Source organism: Choloepus didactylus (assembly GCF_015220235.1).
Source record: "Choloepus didactylus isolate mChoDid1 chromosome 25 unlocalized genomic scaffold, mChoDid1.pri SUPER_25_unloc1, whole genome shotgun sequence".
In the NCBI taxonomy this organism is placed as follows: Eukaryota; Metazoa; Chordata; class Mammalia; order Pilosa; family Megalonychidae; genus Choloepus; species Choloepus didactylus.
In genome coordinates, this window is record NW_023637606.1 from 2,741,030 (window position 1) to 2,761,804 (window position 20,775).

Sequence of the window (20,775 nt, forward strand, 5' to 3'; positions counted from 1 at the left end):
CGCTCCCTGGGCGCCCAGCCGACCCGCCCGCCCCTGGGGTGCCCCGTTGACCCGGCCCCCCTCCCCTGGGCGCCCCGTTGACCCGGCCCCGCTCCCCTGGGCGCCCCGCCGACCCCGCCCCGCTCCCCTGGGCGCCCCGCCGACCCCGCCCCCCGCCCACAGGCGACGCCAGCGAGAGCGCGGAGGACATCTTCTTCCGGCGCGCCAGGGAGGGCATGGGGCAGGACGAGGCGCAGTTCAGCGTGGAGATCCCGCTGTCGGGCAAGGCCTACCTGTGGGCCGACAAGTACCGGCCGCGCAAGCCGCGCTTCTTCAACCGCGTGCACACGGGCTTCGAGTGGAACAAGTACAACCAGACGCACTACGACTTCGACAACCCGCCGCCCAAGATCGTGCAGGGATACAAGTTCAACATCTTCTACCCCGACCTCATCGACAAGCGCGCCACGCCCGAGTACTTCCTGGAGGCCTGCGCCGACAACCGCGACTTCGCCGTGCTGCGCTTCCACGCGGGGCCGCCCTACGAGGACATCGCCTTCAAGATCGTCAGCCGCGAGTGGGAGTACTCGCACCGCCACGGCTTCCGCTGCCAGTTCGCCAACGGCATCTTCCAGCTCTGGTTCCACTTCAAGCGCTACCGCTATCGGCGCTGACCGGCGGGCGGGCGGACAGACGGACAGCCCGGGACAGGCCCCGCCACCCCCGCCTGGAATAAAGGGAGTTTGGGGGACGCCGGCCTCTTCTCCCCTCCGCGGGCCGCTGCCCGGGCCCGAATCCCCTCCCGGGTGGTCCTCTCCCCTGGGAAGCGAGGGGCCCGGCAAACCTGCCCCGGTACCTCGAGGGGCAGGTGGGTCCAGCCGGCCGAGGACCAGAGGGGGATCTCCAGAACCAGCGGAAGCTCGGCATCCGCGGACCACCCTGCTTCACGGACGGGCTGACCGAGCCCCACGGCCCGGCCCGGGGCAGGAGGGGCCTGGACAGGCACGCCTCAGGCTGGCGGTAGGGACGGGAAGCCCATGTCCCATCCCTAAGACGTCGCAGGCCCTGGCACCTCCCGCGGACAGAGCCCGAGGTGGGCGCTGCTACCAGTGGACCTGGGTTCCAGGCCCTTCCGTCAGTCAGCCTCCTCAGCGCTGGAAGAGACGGCCACCACGGCACTGGGCACTGCACGCTCCTCATGCCCAATCGGAAGGGATCACTGGAGGGACACTCAGCCCAGCGGGGACGGGGCCACCCTCGAAGGGGTCGTGGGGACACACATCATCACCCACCACTCAGGACTCCTGTCTGGTCGGGGTGGGGACGGGGGGTTCCTGAGACGTCCCTCCCCGGGGGCCGAGCACACAGCCTGGTACGGGGCAGGGACGGGGAGCAGCTGCAGATGAAACGCCAGCTTGTGGGTTCAGCAGGCACCTGGCAGCCCCTGACACCCTCACCCCCCCGACCTGGTGCCCCAAGGGGGAAAGTCACGTTCCCGCCGCCACACAGATCTGCAGCACCGGGCCAGCGGGTGATTCCAGATACCTGGTGCCCTTAGCTTCTTACCACGGAGGTGCACCCACCACCCCACTTCCCGTCCCGCCCTCAGAGGGCCCCAACGGCCGCCCCCTCCCACCTTTTGATGCAAAACCCGGATACACCCTTTTTCATCGGAAATGTCTTGTTTTCTCTAAGACGACTTCTTTAGGTGGAAAAAAAATTCTTGTCTTATTTTGATTCAGTTGGTTTACTCACCAAGGGCATGTTTTTTAAATAAACTTTATTTTAGAATACACCTGGGTTCACAGAAACGTTGCAGACACAGCACAGGCTTCCTGTCTGCCCACCCCACTGGGACCACGGGACAGTTGTCACACGTGAGGACACAACCCAGAGACTAAAAACCCAGCCACACTCCTAACACTGGAGCCAGAACTCCGTAAGTTTTTTTTAATCTGTGGGTTCTCTCCACCTTTGTCCCCTGCACACAAGTGTAACCCCAATCTGCCTTTCTTCCCCGGTGGGTCACAGTCACCCCATTTCCAGATGTGAAAACAGAGTCCAGGAGCTGAAGCAGCAGCTCACCCTGGCCCAGGGGATCTCACTGGGGGATGACACCCCCTCCTGACACTCGGCATGGGGACATCTGGTTGTCACAGCTTGTGGGGCAGGTGCCCCTGGTGTCGAGTGGGTGGCAGCCAGGGGTGCTGCTGAACATCCTGCAGGGCACAGGATGGTCCCTACCATGGAGAATGGCCCAGTCTGAGGTGTCACCACTGCTGCAGGTCTCTGGACACCTCCTGGCCGGTCCCTGCTCCAGCGCACAGGCCCCATTGGCCCCTTTCAGAGCCCTGGGCAGACATCACAAATCAATCGCAGCCTGGCCAGGGCCAGTTTAGAATCCTCAGGGCAGCCACTACCAATCAATCCCCTACCTGCTCCACCTCTCTGAGTGCGGGGCAGGTCCCTGGAGCAGACCCAGGAGACACTCCTGAGCCAACCTCGGTGCTGGGGTACTTGCAGCATGGGGGGGCCATGGCCCGGTCTTTAATGGACATCATCTAGACCCCAAATAGCCCTGTATGGCAGTGATTATGGCCATCCCACAGCTGGGAAGGTCAAGGTTCACAGTGGCCACATCTTCGTGTCTAGAAAGCGGGCAGAGTCTGGATTCGAAACACCTCAAGGCCAATGCCGCAGCCTCGGTTTCCCCGCCTGTCCCCAGCTAGGGCCCCCCAGCCACTGGGCCCTCGTTCTTCCTCACATCCCCTCCGAGGACTAGAGAAAGTGTCAACCCCAAGAGGGGTGGGGACCATCCCCTGACTTCTGGGCATAGATCTCCCCAGCTATCACGAGGCAGGGGCCCCCCGCCTGGAGGGAGGCAGAGCTGGGCACAAACAGCCCGAGGACCTGCCTTCTGCCCCAGCCCCAACTCCTCGGACTGGGGGACCCCAGAAGGGACCTTGAAGGCTTCCTGGAGGAAGGGATGGGGGCACTGGGCGTAGGAGGACACTGCTGGGCAGAGAAGACAGGACGGCACGTGGGCCCAGGGCAGGAAGCACAGCTGGGCCCAATGCCCAGCCAAGGAGCTGGAGAGTTTCCCCGGAGCCCTGGGGAGCCACAGAGAGTGCATGAGCTGGGCAGGGCCACCCAGCCAGGTGTCAGGGAGCGTCTTTGGGCAGGCTGGAGGCTGGGTCCGGGAGGAGGTGTACCCGGTGTTTCGGAAGCTGCTCCCAACCCCCAGCCCAGCCTCTTCCTGCCCCTTAGCTATGTCCATAGCTAAGAATAGACGCTCCCTACCCAGCCCCCACCGGAAACCACAGCCACGGGGGGCACGTTCTGAGTCTAGCCCGTTCACACCATCTGGGCCCCAAAGGTCTCTCAACCCCTCCCAAGCCTCCTGCTGAGCAGGGGCAAGCAACACCTGGAGACTGGGGGTGGAAGCCCAGAGCGCACGTTCAAATCCCACACATTTCTACCCGTGGGCCTCAGTTTCCCTAAATATAAAACGGACCTCTTACCCCCTGCCTTGCAGAGTTGCCATGCAACTCGGACTGAAGTCCAGTGGCCCTCCTGGACCTCGGCTCAGGCCACTTCCCAGAAGGGACACTGACCCTGTTATCGCAGGGCTGAGGACAGAGGAAGTGGGAATAGAATAGCCTCCCTCCATCGCTCAGTCCCCACCATCTGGAGCCCCAGCCCTGCATCCTCTTCCTACCACATTTGCCCTCCTTGCAGTTCTCCGTGGCCTCACACGCTCCCTTGCTTCCAAAGTGTTGCACGTGCAATTTCAGCCACGGCCGTGTCTCTCTGACCTGGTGAACTCCTACTCACCCCGCAAAGCCCCAGATTCCACACCTCTTCCCCCAGGACACCTTCCTGGCTCACTTTCTGGGCTCCTCTTGGCCCTGTCACTTCTTCTGACCCAGCCCCAACCCCAGGGCCTGGACCGTTTCCAGTTCTGTCTTTCATCAGCCTGGAGCATCCCCAAGTCAGGCCGGGTCCCATGTCCCATTTGAAGCTCAAAATTGTTCCTCTTACCTGGGTTAGGGAAAGAGTTGCCCTTCAAGAGGAAGGAGCAGGACTGCCTGAGAGATCAGGGAAGGCTTTACAGAGAAGGGGGCCATGGAGCGGGGGCTTTGGCAGCTGCATAGGAGTTGGGGAAACTCCTTATCAAAGGAGAAAAGTTAGGGTTAAATGGCTGAGGGACTCAGACAATGGGATCTGTCTGGGAAGGAAGGGGGGTGGGGTGGGGGTCCAGGGAAGGGGCTCCCCGTCTCTGCAGAGGGCAGACCAGGCCCCAAGGACCGGATGAGGCCAGGTCAGGACCCGGTCAGCCAGGCCCGGTGCATTCCAGACCCTGCCATTCCAAGCGACTGTCCCCAGTCTCCGTGCACAAACGGAGGCCAAGGAGGCCCAAGGTCTCTCCTCCATGCCACCCCAAAGGCCCGCAGACACCCCTCTCGTCCACCTGAGGCCTGGGGACCATGGGCAGGAAAGACCCCTTAAGGACCTTTCTTTTCACCCCCGTGCCAAGGAACTTTCTGGAACAGAGTCCAGCCTCCACATCTTTGCTCCTGCCACACGCAGCCTGGACACCCTCTGATGACCCGGCTCCGGGTTGATGACCGGAGTTTCCAGCTCCCCGGCCACCCCCTAAATCATCCCTGCGGCCATCGCCCTCTGCTCCGACCTTGTCCTTATGGGACCCTACCCCCCATTACCTTCACCCCGGCCCTGCCGTCTCACCTGCTCCAGGAAAGCCTTTCTCAGCCCACGTCACCCAGGAAGTTTCTCCTGGGAGAGGACCCCTGACCCCTAACATCCCTGGGGTCCTGCACCCGGGGCAGGGCCCTCAAAAAGGCCCCTGGATCAAGCAACCCCACCGGGTGCAGGCCCGACGGCAGGGGGTTAACCGCCTTGGAGGGAGGCCTGGGGGACCCTGGGAGCCGAGACGGCTGTGCCTCCCGGCTCTTGGGTGCTGCCCAGACGGTGAATAACGAGGGGCCCGGCAGGGGCGGGGCCGGCGGGCACTGGGGCCCGGGCGCCCCCTCCTCCAGGGGACCCCGGGTCTCCACGCCCGGGCTGGGGGCGGCCCCTGACCCCCAATCAGCTGCCCGGCCTGAGGGGCGTGGCCTCCGGGGGGTGGGGGGAGCTGAGGAGAGACAGACAGACAAGGAGACGGAGAGGGGAGGACAGAGAGAAGCGGGGAGGAGTCACCCCTGGGCCCCCGGCTATTTTTAGCCCCCTCAGACCTCCCTCTCCAGGGCGGGAGGGGGCTCACCCCTCCTCCCTCCCCTCTCCCCCCCCTCGGACGGGGCAGCCCCCACGCCCCCCACATCCGGGGCCGCCCCTGCCGCCGCGCCCTCCTGTTTGTGCCCCACGGCGACGTGGCCGCGCCAGGCCCTCTCTCCTGCCTGCGCCCGGCCGTGACTCAGTTTCCCCAGGGGCCCCGCGAGGCCCCGCCCACCCTTCCCTTCCCACCGCCCCACCCGCCCCGAGGCACATCCGCCCCGCGGGCTCCCGGGACGCCACGGCCACCCCGAGCGCGCCCCAGACCCTGCAAGGGGCCTCCGGACACCCCAGGTGAGGGGCAGGGGGGCGGGGGTGGGGGAGGGGAGGCGGGGGGGGCGCGGCTGTGCCCGGGGGGAGCCTGTCTGCTGCTCGGGGAGCCGCGGGTGGCCAGGAGGGGTGTGTGTCTGTCTGACCGTGTGTCCCTGTGAATGTGTGTGTCCAATTTTGAATTTCTCTGTGTGTATCTGTGTGTGTGTCCATGTGTCTGACAGTTTGTCTTTGTGTGCGTGCCCGTGTGTGTGAGACTGCTGTGTCTGTGCATCTGGTTTCCCTGTGTGCCCATCTTATGTCTCACTGTGTGTGTGGGTGTGGGTGTGTGTCTGCCTGGGGTGTGTGAGTGTGTCTGAGGCGCACATGCTACAGAGCAGGTAGGTGCCATCGCTGTGACTCTTGATAAACCCGGACTGTGTGTCCTGGCTGGGGCCCTGTCCCCTTGTCTCTCTCTCTTTCTCTCTCTCTCTCTCTCTCTCTCTCACACACACACGCACACGCACACACACACACACTCATGCCTGAGCCATCAGTGCCAGGACGACTCACAATTGACAGAAGAGGAAACTGAGGTTCAGAGAGGACCACATGCATCCGGGGCCGAGGCAGGGCTGGAACGCATGTGGCTGGCTGAGGGACCCCCACTCCGCTCCCTCCAGGGATGGGGGGCCCCGCTGGTGTCACAAACAGGAAAGGTTCACGGAAATGGAGCCTCAGACGGCCTGGGGTGAGGGGGGCCGGGCAGGGACCGACAGGGCGTGTGTGTGTGTGTGTGTGTGTGTGTGTGTGTGTGTGTGCAGCACAGAGCGGGTGTGGAGTCCCCATCAGGCATCCTGGGAATGTGGGAACCGGAGGCCGTGGAGTTGGGGGTTCCGGCCGGAGATAAGGACCCGCGGTGGGGCCAGGAAGGACGCCCCGGGCAGGGGCTACGTTGGGGCCAGGCCTGGGCGGAGCAGCCAGAAGGCGAGCCAGGGGTGGGCGCCCTCAGGGCCCCCATTTCACGGAGAGGGAAACTGAGGCTGGGACAGTTGAGCCCCCGGCTTGGAAGCAGCGGCTCGGGCCGGATCCAGACCTGTTTGGGGGAGCAGGCTGGGGAGGGGAGGGGTGCCGAGTGGGAGAAGGGGTTTGTTGACAGATGAAGGAGCAGGGGATGGTGGCGATGGTGAAGGCCAGACAGGGGAGGGGCCTGTTTCTTGGGAACCAAAGAGAACATTCCATCGGGGGCAGGGCATGGGGGGAGCCCTTTGCCCATGTGCCCGCACCCAGCCCAGCGCCCTCCTCTCCGGGGGTCAGCAGTGAACCCAGCACCCCCACCCAGCCACCCCCTGCCCGTTGTGCCCCCCGCCCAGGGGCCGCATTGGGAGGAAGGACCACTGGGTGTCCGTCCTTCAAAAGTGGGGAGCCCAAGATGGCGATTTGGGGATCCCGGGGCGTAGCCAAATTCCAGAACCACTTCCCGTTGAATTCCCGGCCCCTCGATCCTGGAGGCCTTCAGGATTCCAGAACTGAGGGTTCCTTAGAATTCCAGAACTCTGGACTCTCAACATCCAAACCTGCCAGTCCTTGGGCCGTGGAATTCTGGGATTCTCCAGCAGCAGGGAGGGTATCGGGGGCCACACCTCTGGTGAGGCCCAGAGAGGGAGCTCGATGGGTCCCCCTCAAGGATCACACAGCACAGCTTCCAGCACTCCTGGCGGATGTGGCAGGAGAGGCTGGGCCGGCCCCCTACCTGCCTCCGTGCCTGCAGAACTTGAGACAGCAGCTATCACCTGAAGCCACGGTGGGGGAGGCGGGGGGACTGGAAACCGCTGACTACAGCCAGAAGGACTCACTGCCAGTTTCCAGCCTCCCCCAGGCCAAAAGCTCTGGGTCACAGGTTTGGGTCCCCAGGTGTATACATGCACTCTCGCAGGAGGTGGGGGGCAGAGGGAGCTGTGAGAACCAGCAGCGGCTGGTGGTCCTCGGGTACAGCCTGAATTCAAATTCACGGGAATGTTCAGAAACAGTGCGTAGTGGCTCGTGAGGAAGTGAGCCCCCCGTCGCGGGAGGCATCCAAGTGCAGGCCAAATCTGAGACTATAAAAGAGCAAGCCCCTGGCCTGAAGTCTCGAGGCGAAGCTCGCGGTGACCTCCCATCCCAGCTCTCCAGGCCTCAGTTTCCCCTCCAGAGACCCCAACCCCAGCCAGCCGGCTGTGGCCTTGGCTCTCGGCCCAGGAGGGAAGCTCAGAGCTGCTGTCAGGAGCTGGATAATTTATGAGGCTTGACAGGGAGCGGCTGAGCTAGGCCAAGGCGTCAGCTAACAAGATGGGGTGTGAGAGAGGCAGCCACACGCTGCCATCCTTGGCCTCTGTGCACCCAGTGTCACCTCGGGTCCAGCATTAATTGAGCACCAACTGTATGCCAAGCCCCATACAGGGATTACCCCCAATTCACAGGAAGGGAAACCGAGGCTCAGAGTCAGTGGTCAGTAAGCAAAGCCAGGATTTGGAATCCAGCCCGATGAACTTTCTAGAAAAGCCCACTCCCTTCATCAAAGCAATTTTAGACAATTCAGCCCTTCCACACGTTTAGATGGAACCAGGTCTTGGATCTGAAATTCTGGATCGACTCCGACCGGATTCCACTCCTCCCTGATGTCCTCCGTGATGTGCCCTTTTGGGGACTTGGTTGTTGATTCTTGAATGGTCTGGTTTTTATTTTTAGTCGTGTGGCATCTCATTTGGCCTTGATAGCTCGCACCCTGGTTGTCCGAATGGGTGACCACTGGACAAACGTCCCTTTGGTTTTCTCGCCCAGCCCCACACGGGGTGAAGGGGCCCTCCTGCTGCCATTTATAACTTGTCCCTGGGGAAGCCGGCGCCCTCGGTGCTGTTTTCTGTTCCCAAAAAGGAACTGGATTTCTGGGTTTATTTCTTATTACAAAAGCGATACCACAAAAATGGAAAGCAGGAGCCCATGCAATTCCAAGATGCGTGAGGAAGGGCATAGACGTCCCCCCAGAACCCCCCGAAAATGCCTCCCCCACCACCACCACGTGTGCTTGTGACAAATCGAGTCACACGACGTGACCCTTGGAGCCCACCCAGGAAACCAGTGACCCACGGTCAGCGGCCGGCTGCCCTCCCTACACCAGACACGTCTGGAGGTCAGAAGTTCTGTCTCGAAGCAGTTGAGATCTGCTCTGCCCAGGGCTTGGATGGGGGACAGAGGGGGAAACTGAGGCTCAGGGACTGGGGTCAGGCAGTGAGTGCCAGGGTTGGAGTTCAAACCCAGGGCTTCTGGGCCCTTCTCTGGGACCCAGAAAATCCCACCTGGTTTCCTCCAGGAGCCTCAGAGAAGGAACATTCCTGATCCGTGTCCTTGAGGGGCGGGTCTAGGGGAAGATGGAGCTGGAGAAAGGAGTCGTTATCATAGTGATAATGTTAATAATGATAATATTCCCCTATTGGGGAGTCAGGTAGGCCAGGAAAGGCGTCCTCCAGGAGGGGCTTTTTGAATAGGGTTTTGAAGGCTGTATAGGAGTTCACTAGAGCCCCTCAGTCAAAAAACACAGAAGGAATAGCCAATAACCACTCTTTCTCCCCCAGGTGTGCCTGAGCCAGTTGCCTCGGCCCAATGGGGTGGTGACCGTCCCTGCTCGGCTCCCGCGCCATGTGGTCCAACGGCAGCTCCCCGGGGCCCTGCTTCCGGCCAACCAACATCACGCTGGAGGAGCGGCGCCTGATCGCCTCGCCCTGGTTCGCCGCCTCCTTCTGCCTGGTGGGCCTGGCCTCCAACCTGCTGGCCCTGGCCGTGCTGGCCGGCGCCCGGCAGGGCCCATCACACACCCGCTCCTCCTTCCTCAGTTTCCTCTGCGGCCTGGTGCTCACCGACTTCCTGGGGCTGCTGGTGACCGGCGCCATCGTGGTGTCCCAGCACATCGCCCTGCTCGACTGGCACCGCCAGGACCCCACCTGCCGCCTCTGCCGCTTCATGGGCGTGGTCATGGTTTTCTTTGGCCTGTGCCCGCTGCTGCTGGGTGCCGCCATGGCCTCGGAGCGCTACCTGGGCATCACCCGGCCCTTCTCGCGCCCGGCGGCCTCCTCGCAGCGCCGCGCCTGGGCCATGGTGGGGCTGGTGTGGGCGACCGCCATGGCACTGGGCCTGCTGCCCCTGCTGGGCGTGGGCCGCTACACCGTGCAGTACCCGGGCTCCTGGTGCTTCCTCACACTGGGCGCGGAGCCGGGCGACGTGGCCTTCGGCCTGCTCTTCGCGCTGCTCGGCAGCCTCTCGGTGGGCCTGTCCTTCCTGCTCAACACGGTGAGCGTGGCCACGCTGTGCCACGTCTACCACGGGCAGGAGGCCGCCAAGCAGCGCCCACGGGACTGTGAGGTGGAGATGATGGCTCAGCTCCTGGGCATCATGGTGGTGGCCAGTGTCTGCTGGATGCCGCTGCTGGTGAGTCCAGGGCCGGGGAGGGGCACTGGAGCTGGGGCTTTGAAGGATGCATAGGAGTTCACCTGCCAGCCAAGGGGAGGACGTACTAGAATAGAACTACGGAATCGCTGGGCGTTTCTCAAGTCCCCTTTGTGCCTACTTCTGGGCTGGATTTTCCCTGATTTAGTGGGGATTTGGGTCAGGACAAGAAGCCGAGTTTGGAGTGAGACCCTCAGTTTCCAACCTGTTCCCAACGAGGACTTGCCGTGGGATCCCGGGCAATGCCCAGCCCTTCACAAACCTCAGTCCCCTCTGACTCTGGGGACAGAAAGGTGCCTGCCCCCCAGGGTGTTTGTGAGGATAAAATGAGATGGCGTATTCATTTCTTTCCTTCAGCCAACACTTATTGAGCACCTGCTGTGTGCCAGGTGTCCCAGCACTGGGGGCACAGCAGGGAACAAGATAGACTTTGTGGAGCTCTAGACAGTGGGGAAGACAGAAAATACACCTAGTAAACAAATTCAGGAAGGGGAAGATGCCTGGAGGCAATAAGGACTTGGTTGAAAACCAAAGCTGGGGAGGGCACCAGAGAGCGTGGGATGGGGCGGGGGGGGGGGGCTGCAGCTTTGAACAGGGCGGTCAGGGATGGCCTTGCCGTGGAGGTGATATTTGAGCAAAGTCCTGGAAGAGGTGAGGGAGTGAGCTGGGTGGAGATCGCAGGGAACAGCCTCGCAAGCAGTGGAACAGCCCATGCAAAGGCCCTGAGGCAGGCCCGGGCCTGGTGAGTTGGAGGAGCAGCGAGGAGGCTCGTGGGGCTGGAGCGGAGGGAGCGAGGGGGAGAGCGGGAGGAGGGGAGGGCAGGGAGGGGACAGGTACCTTCAGATTTTTCCAACACCTAGAATAGACCCTGTTTGCCCTAAACCCCGGATTCAGCAAACTTCCTCCTTAAAGGGCCAGGAGTCGATATTTTCGGCTCTGCAGGACACACAGTCTCTGTCGCGATGACCCGACCCACCTCAGTAGCCTGAAAGCAGCCAGAAGGCAGCCCGTAAACAAAGACATGCAGCCATGTGCCCATGGTGCTTTATTTATGGACATTGGTCACGTGTCACAATATATTTGCTTCTCTTAATTTTTGTCCCCACCATTTAAAAAGTTGAAAGCATCCTCGGCTCATGAGCCGTGGAAAAACAAGTGGCAGACTGAATCTGACCTCCCTCCCCAGCTCCGAACTCTCCCATGGATCCCTATCGCCCCTGGAAAAAAGGCTCACAGATTCTCCCTCCAGACTCACCTGGGAAACTCCTGTGTGCCCTCCCGTCACCTCTCTGGGGCCAGCCTGAGCTGCAGCCTGTGAATCTCCCGTTACAGCCCTGCCCACCCTGCCCTGTACCCACACGGTCACATGTCCGTCCCCCCACCAGGGCTGTGAACTGAGGAGGACAGTAACTGGGTTCACCCAGGCCACCGCTGTGTCCCCAGCATTGCCCAGGAATTTAAAAAAAAAGAAGGGAGCACACCAGATAGTTATTTTAACACGGGCCGTATGCATCATTTTACCTGCTCGTGTGTGTTAAGTTTTATTTCTCACCACATTGAATCCTGGGAGAGGGGCCAGGAGAGTGGGCTATTTTAGGGACACAGCATCCAAAGCTCAGAGAGGTCAAGCAATCCTCCCGAGGTCACACAGCAGATGTGAAGGGGTTCCCGCAGGTGCAAACCCAGCAGGGGTTGGCAGAGAGCAGGTCAGGGCCAGGGGGCTGGCCGGACCACCCAGGGCTGACCGCTCCGGCCCTTGGCAGGTGTTTATTGTGCAGACGGTCCTGCGGAACCCACCCGCCATGAGCCCAGGCGGGCAACTGCCCCGGGCCACCGAGCACCAGCTGCTCATCTACCTGCGTGTGGCCACGTGGAACCAGATCCTCGACCCCTGGGTGTATATCCTTTTTCGGCGTGCTGTGCTCCGACGTCTCCACCCGCGCCTCAGTGCCCGGCCCAGGCCACTGTCCCTGCGGCCCCAGCTCGTCCGGGGGTCCATGTTGCAGTGAGATGGACAGAAGCTAGAGCCTCTTGGAAAGGACAGATGGATGGATGGACGGACAGAGGGCCTCTGCCAGCACGTCCCCCCCATTAAAGCCTCTGTCTGCCCATTCTGATTCCTGGAGCTGGAGATACTGGGATGGACGCAGGGTTTGAGTGGCGGGGTTGAACACTCTCTTCTCCCAGACCTGGGGGTCCCCCAGTTCCTCCCTGAGCCCCTTTCCCCCATCCCCACCCCCCATTCCCGACATGGCACTCCTCCCAAGCCTGGGAAGAAAGAAATTAGACTTCCAAGGCTCAGCGGGAAACCTTCCCAGAAAAGGATTTCCTTCCAGAATTTCCTCACGCAACGAGGAATTCCCCAAGCCCAGCATAGAAAGAACCTGCTTGCTCAGGTCCGGATTTGACTCCATGTTTTAGTTTCCTTGGCCACTCGAGCAAATACCATGGAATGGGAAAGCTTCCTGGGAATCGATTAGCTCATGGTTTTGGAGCCGGGAAAATGTCCAAATCAAGGCATCGTCAGGGTGATGCTTTCTCCCCAAAGACCGTGGCGTTCTGGGGCCGGCTGCCAGCAATTCGTGGCTCCTGTGGCATGCGGCGGTGGCTTCTGGTGTCTTCTGTCTCTTCCAGGTTGTGTTCCAGTTTCCCACTCTCTGTGGTTTTCTCTCCGTCTGAATTTCATTCCACTTATGAAGGACTCCAGTAATAGGCTGAAGCCCCATCCTGAAAAATGTGGGCCTCACCTTAACCGAAGTCACCTCAACAAAAGGTCCTACTTACGGTGGGTTCAAACCCAAAGGAACGGATTAGATTTAAGAGCGTTTTTTTCCGGGGTACGTACAGCTGCGAGCCATCACCCTCTCTCCCTTTGAAACCCCAACCCTCTCGCCAAAATGTATCTGTGTCCCAGCTTTATTATGCCTTTGCCCCCAAAAGCATTTGTCTTTCGGACTTCCGTACATCGGATTGCTGTCCCAGGGAGAGCAGGCCTGGGCGGCTCTGGGGAAGGATGGAGAGCGTGGGGCTGGGTTCTAGTTCTTCTCCTGACCTCATTTCTTGAGTGTTTACTGAGCATTTTACAGGTCCGATCTCCTGGAATTCTCCCCCAGCCCTAAGACAGATGGGTTCTATTTTAAATCCATCTCACCCTTGAGAAAAAGAGCCAGAGACACCCGGACAAGAAGGTGGAAGGGCACGTCTGCTTGCTGCCCTCTCAGAAGTTTATCGGGCATCCGTAGTTTGTTGGCTCAACAATATTCAAACCGCCCCCCAGCAGGTCCCCAATGAGTATTAGTTTGAATGGATACAGGGCAGAGATTTTATTGAGCACCTTCTCTGTGCGGGTGCAGGAGCTCGTGCACATGTAATGCTTCCAGAAGGGGCTGGTATACAGTAGGCGCCTACTAAGTGTCGGGCGTGGTCATATTCCCACCAGCGTCCCCCTCCACCATGCCCATCCCCCCAAAAGGACACACCTGGTTGCAAGGGTAGGAGGTGACTTTATTTGCCAGGAGCCCTCTGGGTACACAAGCAGTGAGCCACTTCCTGCCCCACCCCCACCCCCTTTTCTCCACTTCCTGCTCCCCCTTTTTCTCCCCACAGACCTGGATCCACTTACACCTCCCAGAGCCAGACCGGAATGAAATGAAACCCCCTCTTTCGGCCCTTCCTCCCTCCTCCACCCTTGGCTATCCCCTGGGGGGATGAGGTCACCTCCAGTTTCACAGGGTGGAGGCCCCAGGCTTTGGTCAAAACATTGCCACACTCAAGTTATGGACCCCTGTGGTGGAGGAGGGGCTCTGAATCCTGGGACCCAGGCCCTGGGACCCCGAGCATGGAGGAGGGGGCAGGCCCCTGAGCTGGGGGCTCGGGAGTTTGGGATCGTAAGATGGCCTGGGAAACAGGACTGGGGGTAATAGATAAAGCAGGTGGGGTGGACTTCGGGGGTCTGAGCTGGGGTTTGGGGGAAAGGGCTGGCTTCCGGGGGGTTGACGGGGCCTGTGGCTGCGAGGCAGGTAGACTTCGGGCTGGGCCGGGGCTGGCCTGTGTTCCAGGTACCAGATCACAGGGCTCAGGCAGAGGCCAAGGGTCTTTGCTAGGGGCTGGAGTAGAGGCTCTTGTTGGGTCTGGGGGCTGAGGTTGGGTTGGAGGAGTGGAGTCAGGCTGGGTTCTAGGGTTAAGGCCAGAGGTTTGTGGGCAGAGTCCATTCCTGGAGCTGAACTGGATTCTGGAGCTAAGTTGGGCTCCAGAGTCGGGCTGAATTCTAGAGCTGGTCTGGGTTCCAGAGCTGGGCTGGGTCTCGGTGCTGAGCTGAATCCTGGGACTGCATTGGGTTCTGGGACTGGGCTGGGTTCCAGAGCTCCTCTGGGTTCTGGAGCTAAGATGGGCTCCAGGGCTGGGCTGAAGTCTGGAATGTGTCTGTGTCTCAGAGCTGGGTTGGTTCTCAGAGGTGGACTGAGTTCTGGAGCTAAGATGGGCTCCAGAGCAGGACTGAATCCTGGGATTTATCTGTGTCCCTGAGTTGGGCTGGGTTCTGGAGCCAGGATGAGTTCCAAAGCTTGTCTGCATTCCAGAGTCTGGCTGGATATCAGAGCTATCTTGGGTTGTGGCCTGGAACCGGAATCCAGAGCTTGGCAGGGTTTTAGAGAGAAGCTGAGTCCCAGAAGTTGGTTGAGGTCCTGGATGGGCTTGAGTTTTGGAGCTGGGCCTGCTCTCAGGGCCAAGCAGGATTTTGGAGCCTAACTCTGTTGCTGCATTGGTCCGGGTCCCAGGACTAGAATGGATTCTGGAGTTTGGTTGGATCTTGAAACTCAGCTGGGTCTCAGCAACTGACCGTGTCTCGGAGCTGGGTGGATTTTCAGAGTCAGTCTGGGTCCCTGAACTGGACTGTGCTCCAGAACTGAGCTGAGTTCTAGAGCTGGACTGAGGTCTAGACCTTGGCCAGGACTTGAAGTTGGTCTGCGTGCCAGAGCTGGACTGCATTCCAGAGCTGGTCTGCATTCTGCTGTGAGGTTGGGGCTCAGTGCCAAGCTGAGTTCTGGAGCCAGGCCTTGCTTCAAAGATGGATGGGGTTCCAGACTTGGTCTGAATTCTGGAGATGGGCCTAGTCATAGTATTAATCTGGGTTTGAGAGTTGGGCTCAGTCTCAGAGGTGGACTCATCACTGGAGCTGGACTGGGCCCCAGGATAGGAGTGGGTACTTGAATGCAACTGGGTTTTAGAGAAGGGCTTAGATCTGGCTCTGGACTGGGCTGCAGAGTAGATCTGGGTTCCTGAGCTGGTCTGAGGTCTTGAATAAGGTTGAGTTTGGATGCCGTCTTTGGATCTTGAGCTGGCTTGGGTTCGGAAGCTAGGCTGCTTCTTGGATCTCACCTGGATTTCAGAATTAGCTGGTGTTCCTGAGCTGGACTGAGTGTCCACATATAGCTGTGCCATGGAGCTATCTTGAATTCCAGAGGTGGACGAAGGTTTATGGCAGGGCTTGGTCTTAGAGCTGGGTTGAGTTCCAGAACTAGGAATAAGCTCAGACCTTGGCTGGTTCTTAACATTTGTCTGGATTCCAGAACTTGACTTGATGTCAGAGCTCAGTTGGATTCTAGAGGTGAGCTTAGTCTCAGAACTGGCCTGGGCCGTAGAGCAGGGCTTGGTCTCAGACTCAGAGCTAGACTTGGTTTCAGAGCTGAGCTGGATTCTAGAACTTGGCTTGGTCTCAGAGCTGAGTTGGGTTCTAGAGCTGGGCTGGGCGTCAGAGATGAGCTGGATTTTATGGCTAGGCTTGGTATCAGAGCTGAGCTGGGTTCTAGAGCTGGGCCAGTCCTCAGAGCTGAGGTGGGTTCTAGAGCTGTGCTTGGTCTCAGAGCTGAGCTGGGTCACTGAGCTGAGCTGGGTTCCAGAGCTGGGTTGGATCTCAGAACTGGGTTGGGTTCTGGGGCTGGACTGGGTCTCAGAGCTGAACTGGATTCTATAGGTAGGCTTGGTATAAGAGCTGAGCTGGGTTCTAGAGCTAGGCTTGGTCTCACAGCTGAGCTGGGTTCTAGAGATGGGCTGGGACTCAGAGCTGAGTTGAGTTCTGGTGCTAGGCTTGTTCTCGGAGCTGAGCTGGGTTCTAGAGATGGGCTGGGTTTCAGAGCTGGTTTTGGTCTCAGAACTGAACTGAGTTCTAGAACTTGGCTTGATCTCAGAGGTGGGATGGGTTCTAGAGCTAGGTTTGGTCCCCGAGCTGAGCTGGGTTTTAGAGCTGGGCTGGGTCTCACAACTGATCTGGGTTCTGGAATTTGTCTTGGTCTCAGATCTGGGTTGGGTTCTAGAACTGGACTGGGCCTCAGAGTTGAGCTGGGTTCTAGGGATGGGCTGGGCCTCAGAGCTGAGTTGGGTTCTAGAGCAAGGTTTGGGCCCAGAGCTAGACGAGGTCTTAAAGCTGGCCTGGTCTCTAGAGCATGGCTTGGCCTCAGATCTGGGTTTGGTCTGGGAGCTGGGTTGGGTTCTAGAGCTGGGCTTAGCCTCAGGGCTATCCTGGGTTCTACAGGATGGCTGGGGTTTAGAATTGGGCTGGGTTCTGGAGCTCAGTTGGGTCTTAGAACTGGATTGAGTTTCAGAGATGGCCTCGGAGCTGGGCTGGGTTCTGGAGCAGGGCTGGGTCTCGGGTCTGGGCTGGCCTCGGAGGCAGGGCTGGGTTTCAGGCGCTGGCTGGGAGGGCTGGGGCAGTGAGGTGCGCTCTGGGCTGGAGCTGCACCCGCCTGGGGGACAGGCTAGCCACAGGCCTCCCTGGCCTCCGCGATGGCGGCCCACACCTCCACCACAAACTCGTCTGGGAAGGCGAACTCGCCCAAGACGGAGTCTAAACAGCGTGCAAACTCCTGGACGTTCATCGTCTTCTTGGCTGTCTCCACCATGGTGACCGCTGCAGACGTGTGGGAAGGGAAGTGGGTGAGGGTGCTCCCAGGGCCCCAACTTCCCAATGGGACCCCTGCCTCCTCCCCACAGATTGCCCTCCCCCCAGGGGCCACCCAGCTTACCCTGGCCCCTTACCCAGCTCTGGGTCCCGGATGCCCATGTAACTCTCCAGCAGATCATCCACCTTCTGAGATGCCTCCTCCTCAAATTCACTGGGCTGGGGGAGTAGGGGAGCAGAGTCTCTGATCCCCCCCAGCCCGACCTCCTCCCCAATCCCCTACCCCTTAAATAAGAGCAGCAGCTGAGCTCCAGGTACAAAAGCCCCTGAAGGCCCCTCTCCCCCTCCCTTACCGTCTCTTCTACTGTGGCGGCGCCCCCAGAACGAAGTCTCAGGGTCTCCCTTCCACTCATCACTTTGGCTTCCATGGGGCATTTGCTGCTTCGACTCCTCTGTCCAATCATATCTGCAGGAGAGGGGGATGAGGGAATGTGTTCTGGATGCATCCACATCCTTGTAAACACTGGGAAGCCACCAGCTGAGCATTTCTAGAACCTTCGGTGTCCTCCTTATGTCCATAGGGTGAATATATAAAGTCCCTGCTTGAGAACCCGCATTTTTCCTGCCCCCAGGAAACTCATCCACACATCCAGAAAGAGCCCTTACAACAGAATGGGTCTAGAACCCCCATCACAATTCTGATTCCCCCGATTCAAAAAGACTTGGCTCTAGAACAAAGCTGGAGGGTGGCTAGGTTGATCCGGAAGAGTTCTTGCTCGTCTTGACTTGGCTCTAGAACAAAGCTGGAGGGTGGCTAGGTTGATCCAGAAGAGTTCTTGCTCTTCTCGACTTTCAGGCATGGCTCTCGGAGGCCCTTGCCATGACACAAGGCAGATCTAGAAGCCCATCTTCTTCCACCTTCCCTGGGCCCTCCCACCAGCTGCATCAGGTAGCTTGCAGAACCTCTTGCTCTAGAACAGTGCTCTTGAAAGGGCCAGTCCCTGACAAGATAAGGAGCTTGTGCCAGGAGGTAAATCAATGCACTGCTTTCTATATTGAGAAAGCCCTGCTATGAATCACAACAGTAATAATAAAAAAGAAATCAGCACTCTACAAAGCAGAGGTTCTCAACCGGGGACAATTTTGCACCCCAGATGACACTGGCAATGTCTGGAGACATTTTTGGTTGTCACAACTTGGAGTAGGGGTATCCTACTGGCATCTAAAGGGTAGAGGCCAGGGATACTGCTCATCATCCTACAATGCACAGGGCAGCACACACCCCCTCCCCCACAATAAATAATTATCTAGCCCCAAGTGTCAATAGCTCTGAGGTTGAGAAACTGTCTTCTAGAATGATCTCCTGATCTCAAGTCTATGGACCGGTGGCAGACTTCTCTTTGCAAAGCACCATTCTAGAACCCACTTTGGAAACCAAGTCTAGAACTTACCAGCACTTAAAAGCTCCCAGCCAGGTTCCCGAGTGCATCTAGACACTCCTTCAATCTTTCCCACTCTTGCAAATCCTTCACCCACCCACCCACCCAGTATCCCCTTCCCAGCCAAGGCTAACTCGAGAACAATCAAGAAATTACCTACCTGTTTCTAATGGAATGCCAGAGCTCCCTGTTATGTCACCAGATGCTTCTAGAACCTTCCATCCTGTACCACCACTACCCTGGGCACCCAGAAAATCCGCTTCTGGAAGTCTCCTCTCCTACTCCCCACAGTTCCTGCTCCCACCCGCCACCCCTGGGCCCCAGGTGGCCCTCACCGAAGGCTCTCTTGGGCTGCACCAGGCGCAGGGTGAAGGGCTGGGCCTTGGGCAGCTCCCGCAGCATCTTGGCGACCTCGTAGTGGCGGCAGCCCACGATGGAGTGGTCGTTGATGGCCTCGATGCTGTCGCCCACGCACACCGCCTCGATCCGGTTGATGATGCTGTCCTCCTTGATCCTCTGTGGGGACCCGGGGTCACTCTCGGGGTGACCCCAGGCGGCCCACCAGCCCCTGGGGACCCCGGAGCGCCTACCACCGCCCCTTCCCATCCTCCGCCCTCACCTTGATGAAGGCATAGCCGGCCCCGTTGTCCGTGATCGTCAGCCCCAGCGCGTCCTCGGTCTTGGTGACCTCCACCTCCTTGGTCTCGCCACGCACGTGGGCGAAGATAAAGTCCTCCAGCCCGATCTGCCCCCCCAGAAGCTTCTGCATGTCCACCTTGTGGCTGTTTAGGGTGCAGAACAAAATCTGGGGGGAGGGGGGAGCCCAGAATTAACGACTGTCATCGTCTCCCCCCACCCCACCCCAGCCACGCAGTCTGCCCCGAACCACCCAGCCCAGAACGGAGTGGAGGGGTGGGGGCAGAGAAGGAGGCTGGGACCCCGAGTAGATCCCCCCTCTTCCTGCCCTCCGCCCCCCACCCCCAACCCCGCAGCAGAGTTCCAGGTTTAACCCTTTAGTGCCCGTGCACCCCAGGCAGACTTTCTCCGCGGGTTCCGTGGGTGCCGGCGCCCCCTGGGGGCCGCGAGGCACGCGCCCCGGCTGCGCGAACACCTCTCCGCGCCCCAGCCCGTGACCCCCGCGGCCTTCCTCACTTGGGAGGGGCTGCCTGGATCCCTCACTCCCCGCCCCAGTCTCCAAGTGCTCCCAGGAGCCACGGACGCGCTTCCCTGGGGGCTGGGATCCGTTCCAGCCTGGGCGCGTGCAGGGGATCCCTGGAAATCCTGGGAACCCACCCCTCCAGATCTGCTCGTCTCTGGCGCAGAGAGGGTGAAGCGTGGGCTCCCACGGAGCTGAGACGTGCAGTCTCCGAGAGCTGGAGTTGGGGTCCCCCCCCTCTACCATCTGGGGTTCCGGCCACCACCACGCGCCCTGGATCTACCCTGGTGGGCCTCGGGGTGCGGAGTCCTCACCTCGGTGGGCGCGATCCCGAAGGCCTCGGCGATCTTGGCGTAGAGCTCGCGGACGTTGGTGAAGCCCTCGATCTTGCCCGTGGGGCTGCCGTGCGCCAGCTGCGTGCGGAAAACGAGGCGCGGGCGGGCGCGGGGCGCGGCGGGGGGCTCCGAGGGCGAGGGCGGGGGCGCGGCCGGGCGCGGGGCCTCGGCGCCCCGGGGCTCGCGGGCCGCTGCGCTCTCCATGGCCGGAGCAGCTCGGCCACCCGCGCGTCGCCGCCGCCGGATCCGCCGCTTCCTGCAGCCTCCCCCCTTCCCCCCCGGGCGCGACAGCCGAGCCGGCCGGGTAAGGGGATCCGGGAACCCGAGCCGCCCCGGGAAGGCGACACCGCCGGGGCGTGGAGTTGGGTAGGTCCCAGGTGTCCGGGCTCGGCCAGGGCCAGCTGCGCCCTCCCCGGGGGGACCCCGGGCGCTCCGCGGGGACTTTGCGCGGGCGAACCTGGGAAAAACACGAATCACAAACAGCTGATCGTCCAGGAGCGCTCACGCTCTGCTAGGCACGGTTTTGCCCGCTGCTCGCCCATTAAAGTCCTGCAAAAACCCTGGAAGGTGGGAAGCTTTCCTGGGCTTCCAACACTCCATGGCTCCCACCTTCCTCAGGGGAAAAGCCCAAGTCCTCCCCGCGGCCCACCAGGCCCTGCACGCCCTGCCCCGTCCCCTCCCTGCCCTCCCCTCCTCCCGCTCTCCCCCGGCTCCCTCCTCCAGCCCCACGGGCCTCCTCCCTGCTCCTCCAACTCGCCAGGCCCCCTCCTGCCTCAGGGCCTTTGCACGGGCTGTTCCTGCTGCCTGGAACACTCTCCCCAGATATCCAGGGCTCCACTCCTTCACCTCCAGGTCGTTGCTCAAAGGCCACCCATCCCGTCCCACCACTCCCACCTCTCAGCCTTTATTTTTCCCTTCTGGCACTTCCCACCGTCTGACATCAGATATTTT

General features: G+C 60.4%; 5 protein-coding genes across 7 annotated transcripts in view; 3 read left to right on the forward strand and 2 right to left on the reverse strand.

Annotated features, from left to right (window-relative positions):
- LOC119525211 (fizzy-related protein homolog) overlaps window positions 1–50 on the forward strand; it is a 31,159-nt gene extending 31,109 nt beyond the window's left edge. Inside the window, exon 11 of the mRNA XM_037823811.1 lies at window positions 19–50. Coding sequence (XP_037679739.1) covers window positions 19–50 — 32 coding nt within the window. The remainder of the gene's footprint in view (window positions 1–18) is intronic.
- Window positions 51–62: 12 nt separating this feature from the next.
- LOC119525212 (cactin-like) lies at window positions 63–1,656 on the forward strand (the record flags this gene model as incomplete). Its single annotated transcript, XM_037823812.1, has 1 exon — window positions 63–1,656. A coding segment is annotated over one exon (591 nt), but the record flags the coding sequence as incomplete, so codon positions are not given.
- Window positions 1,657–2,769: 1,113 nt separating this feature from the next.
- Window positions 2,770–6,541, reverse strand: LOC119525213 (basic proline-rich protein-like). Its single transcript, XM_037823813.1, has 4 exons — window positions 6,475–6,541; window positions 4,796–5,134; window positions 2,894–2,994; window positions 2,770–2,850 (listed from the first exon to the last, which is right to left on the reverse strand). The coding sequence occupies exons 1-4, from the start codon at window positions 6,539–6,541 to the stop codon at window positions 2,770–2,772; spliced, it is 588 nt and encodes a 195-aa protein (XP_037679741.1).
- TBXA2R (thromboxane A2 receptor) lies at window positions 5,269–12,921 on the forward strand. The gene is made up of 3 exons (XM_037824122.1): window positions 5,269–5,565; window positions 9,132–9,981; window positions 11,763–12,921. Exons 2-3 carry the CDS (start codon window positions 9,196–9,198, stop codon window positions 12,006–12,008), a joined length of 1,032 nt encoding a protein of 343 aa, XP_037680050.1. The 5' UTR covers window positions 5,269–5,565; window positions 9,132–9,195; the 3' UTR covers window positions 12,009–12,921.
- A 655-nt stretch (window positions 12,922–13,576) lies between these two features.
- Window positions 13,577–20,119, reverse strand: GIPC3 (GIPC PDZ domain containing family member 3). Of its 3 annotated transcripts, none has more exons than XM_037824119.1 (6): window positions 19,804–20,119; window positions 18,953–19,138; window positions 18,669–18,849; window positions 17,248–17,360; window positions 17,019–17,113; window positions 13,577–16,903 (listed from the first exon to the last, which is right to left on the reverse strand). In XM_037824119.1, exons 1-6 carry the CDS (start codon window positions 20,026–20,028, stop codon window positions 13,774–13,776), a joined length of 3,930 nt encoding a protein of 1,309 aa, XP_037680047.1. In that variant the 5' UTR covers window positions 20,029–20,119; the 3' UTR covers window positions 13,577–13,773. The 3 variants fall into 3 exon arrangements, with proteins under 3 accessions (XP_037680047.1, XP_037680048.1, XP_037680049.1); XM_037824121.1 differs by having other exon boundaries at window positions 16,607–16,903; window positions 17,032–17,113; XM_037824120.1 differs by lacking the exons at window positions 18,669–18,849; window positions 18,953–19,138; window positions 19,804–20,119 and having other exon boundaries at window positions 17,248–18,408.
- Between the last annotated feature and the right edge of the window lie 656 nt (window positions 20,120–20,775).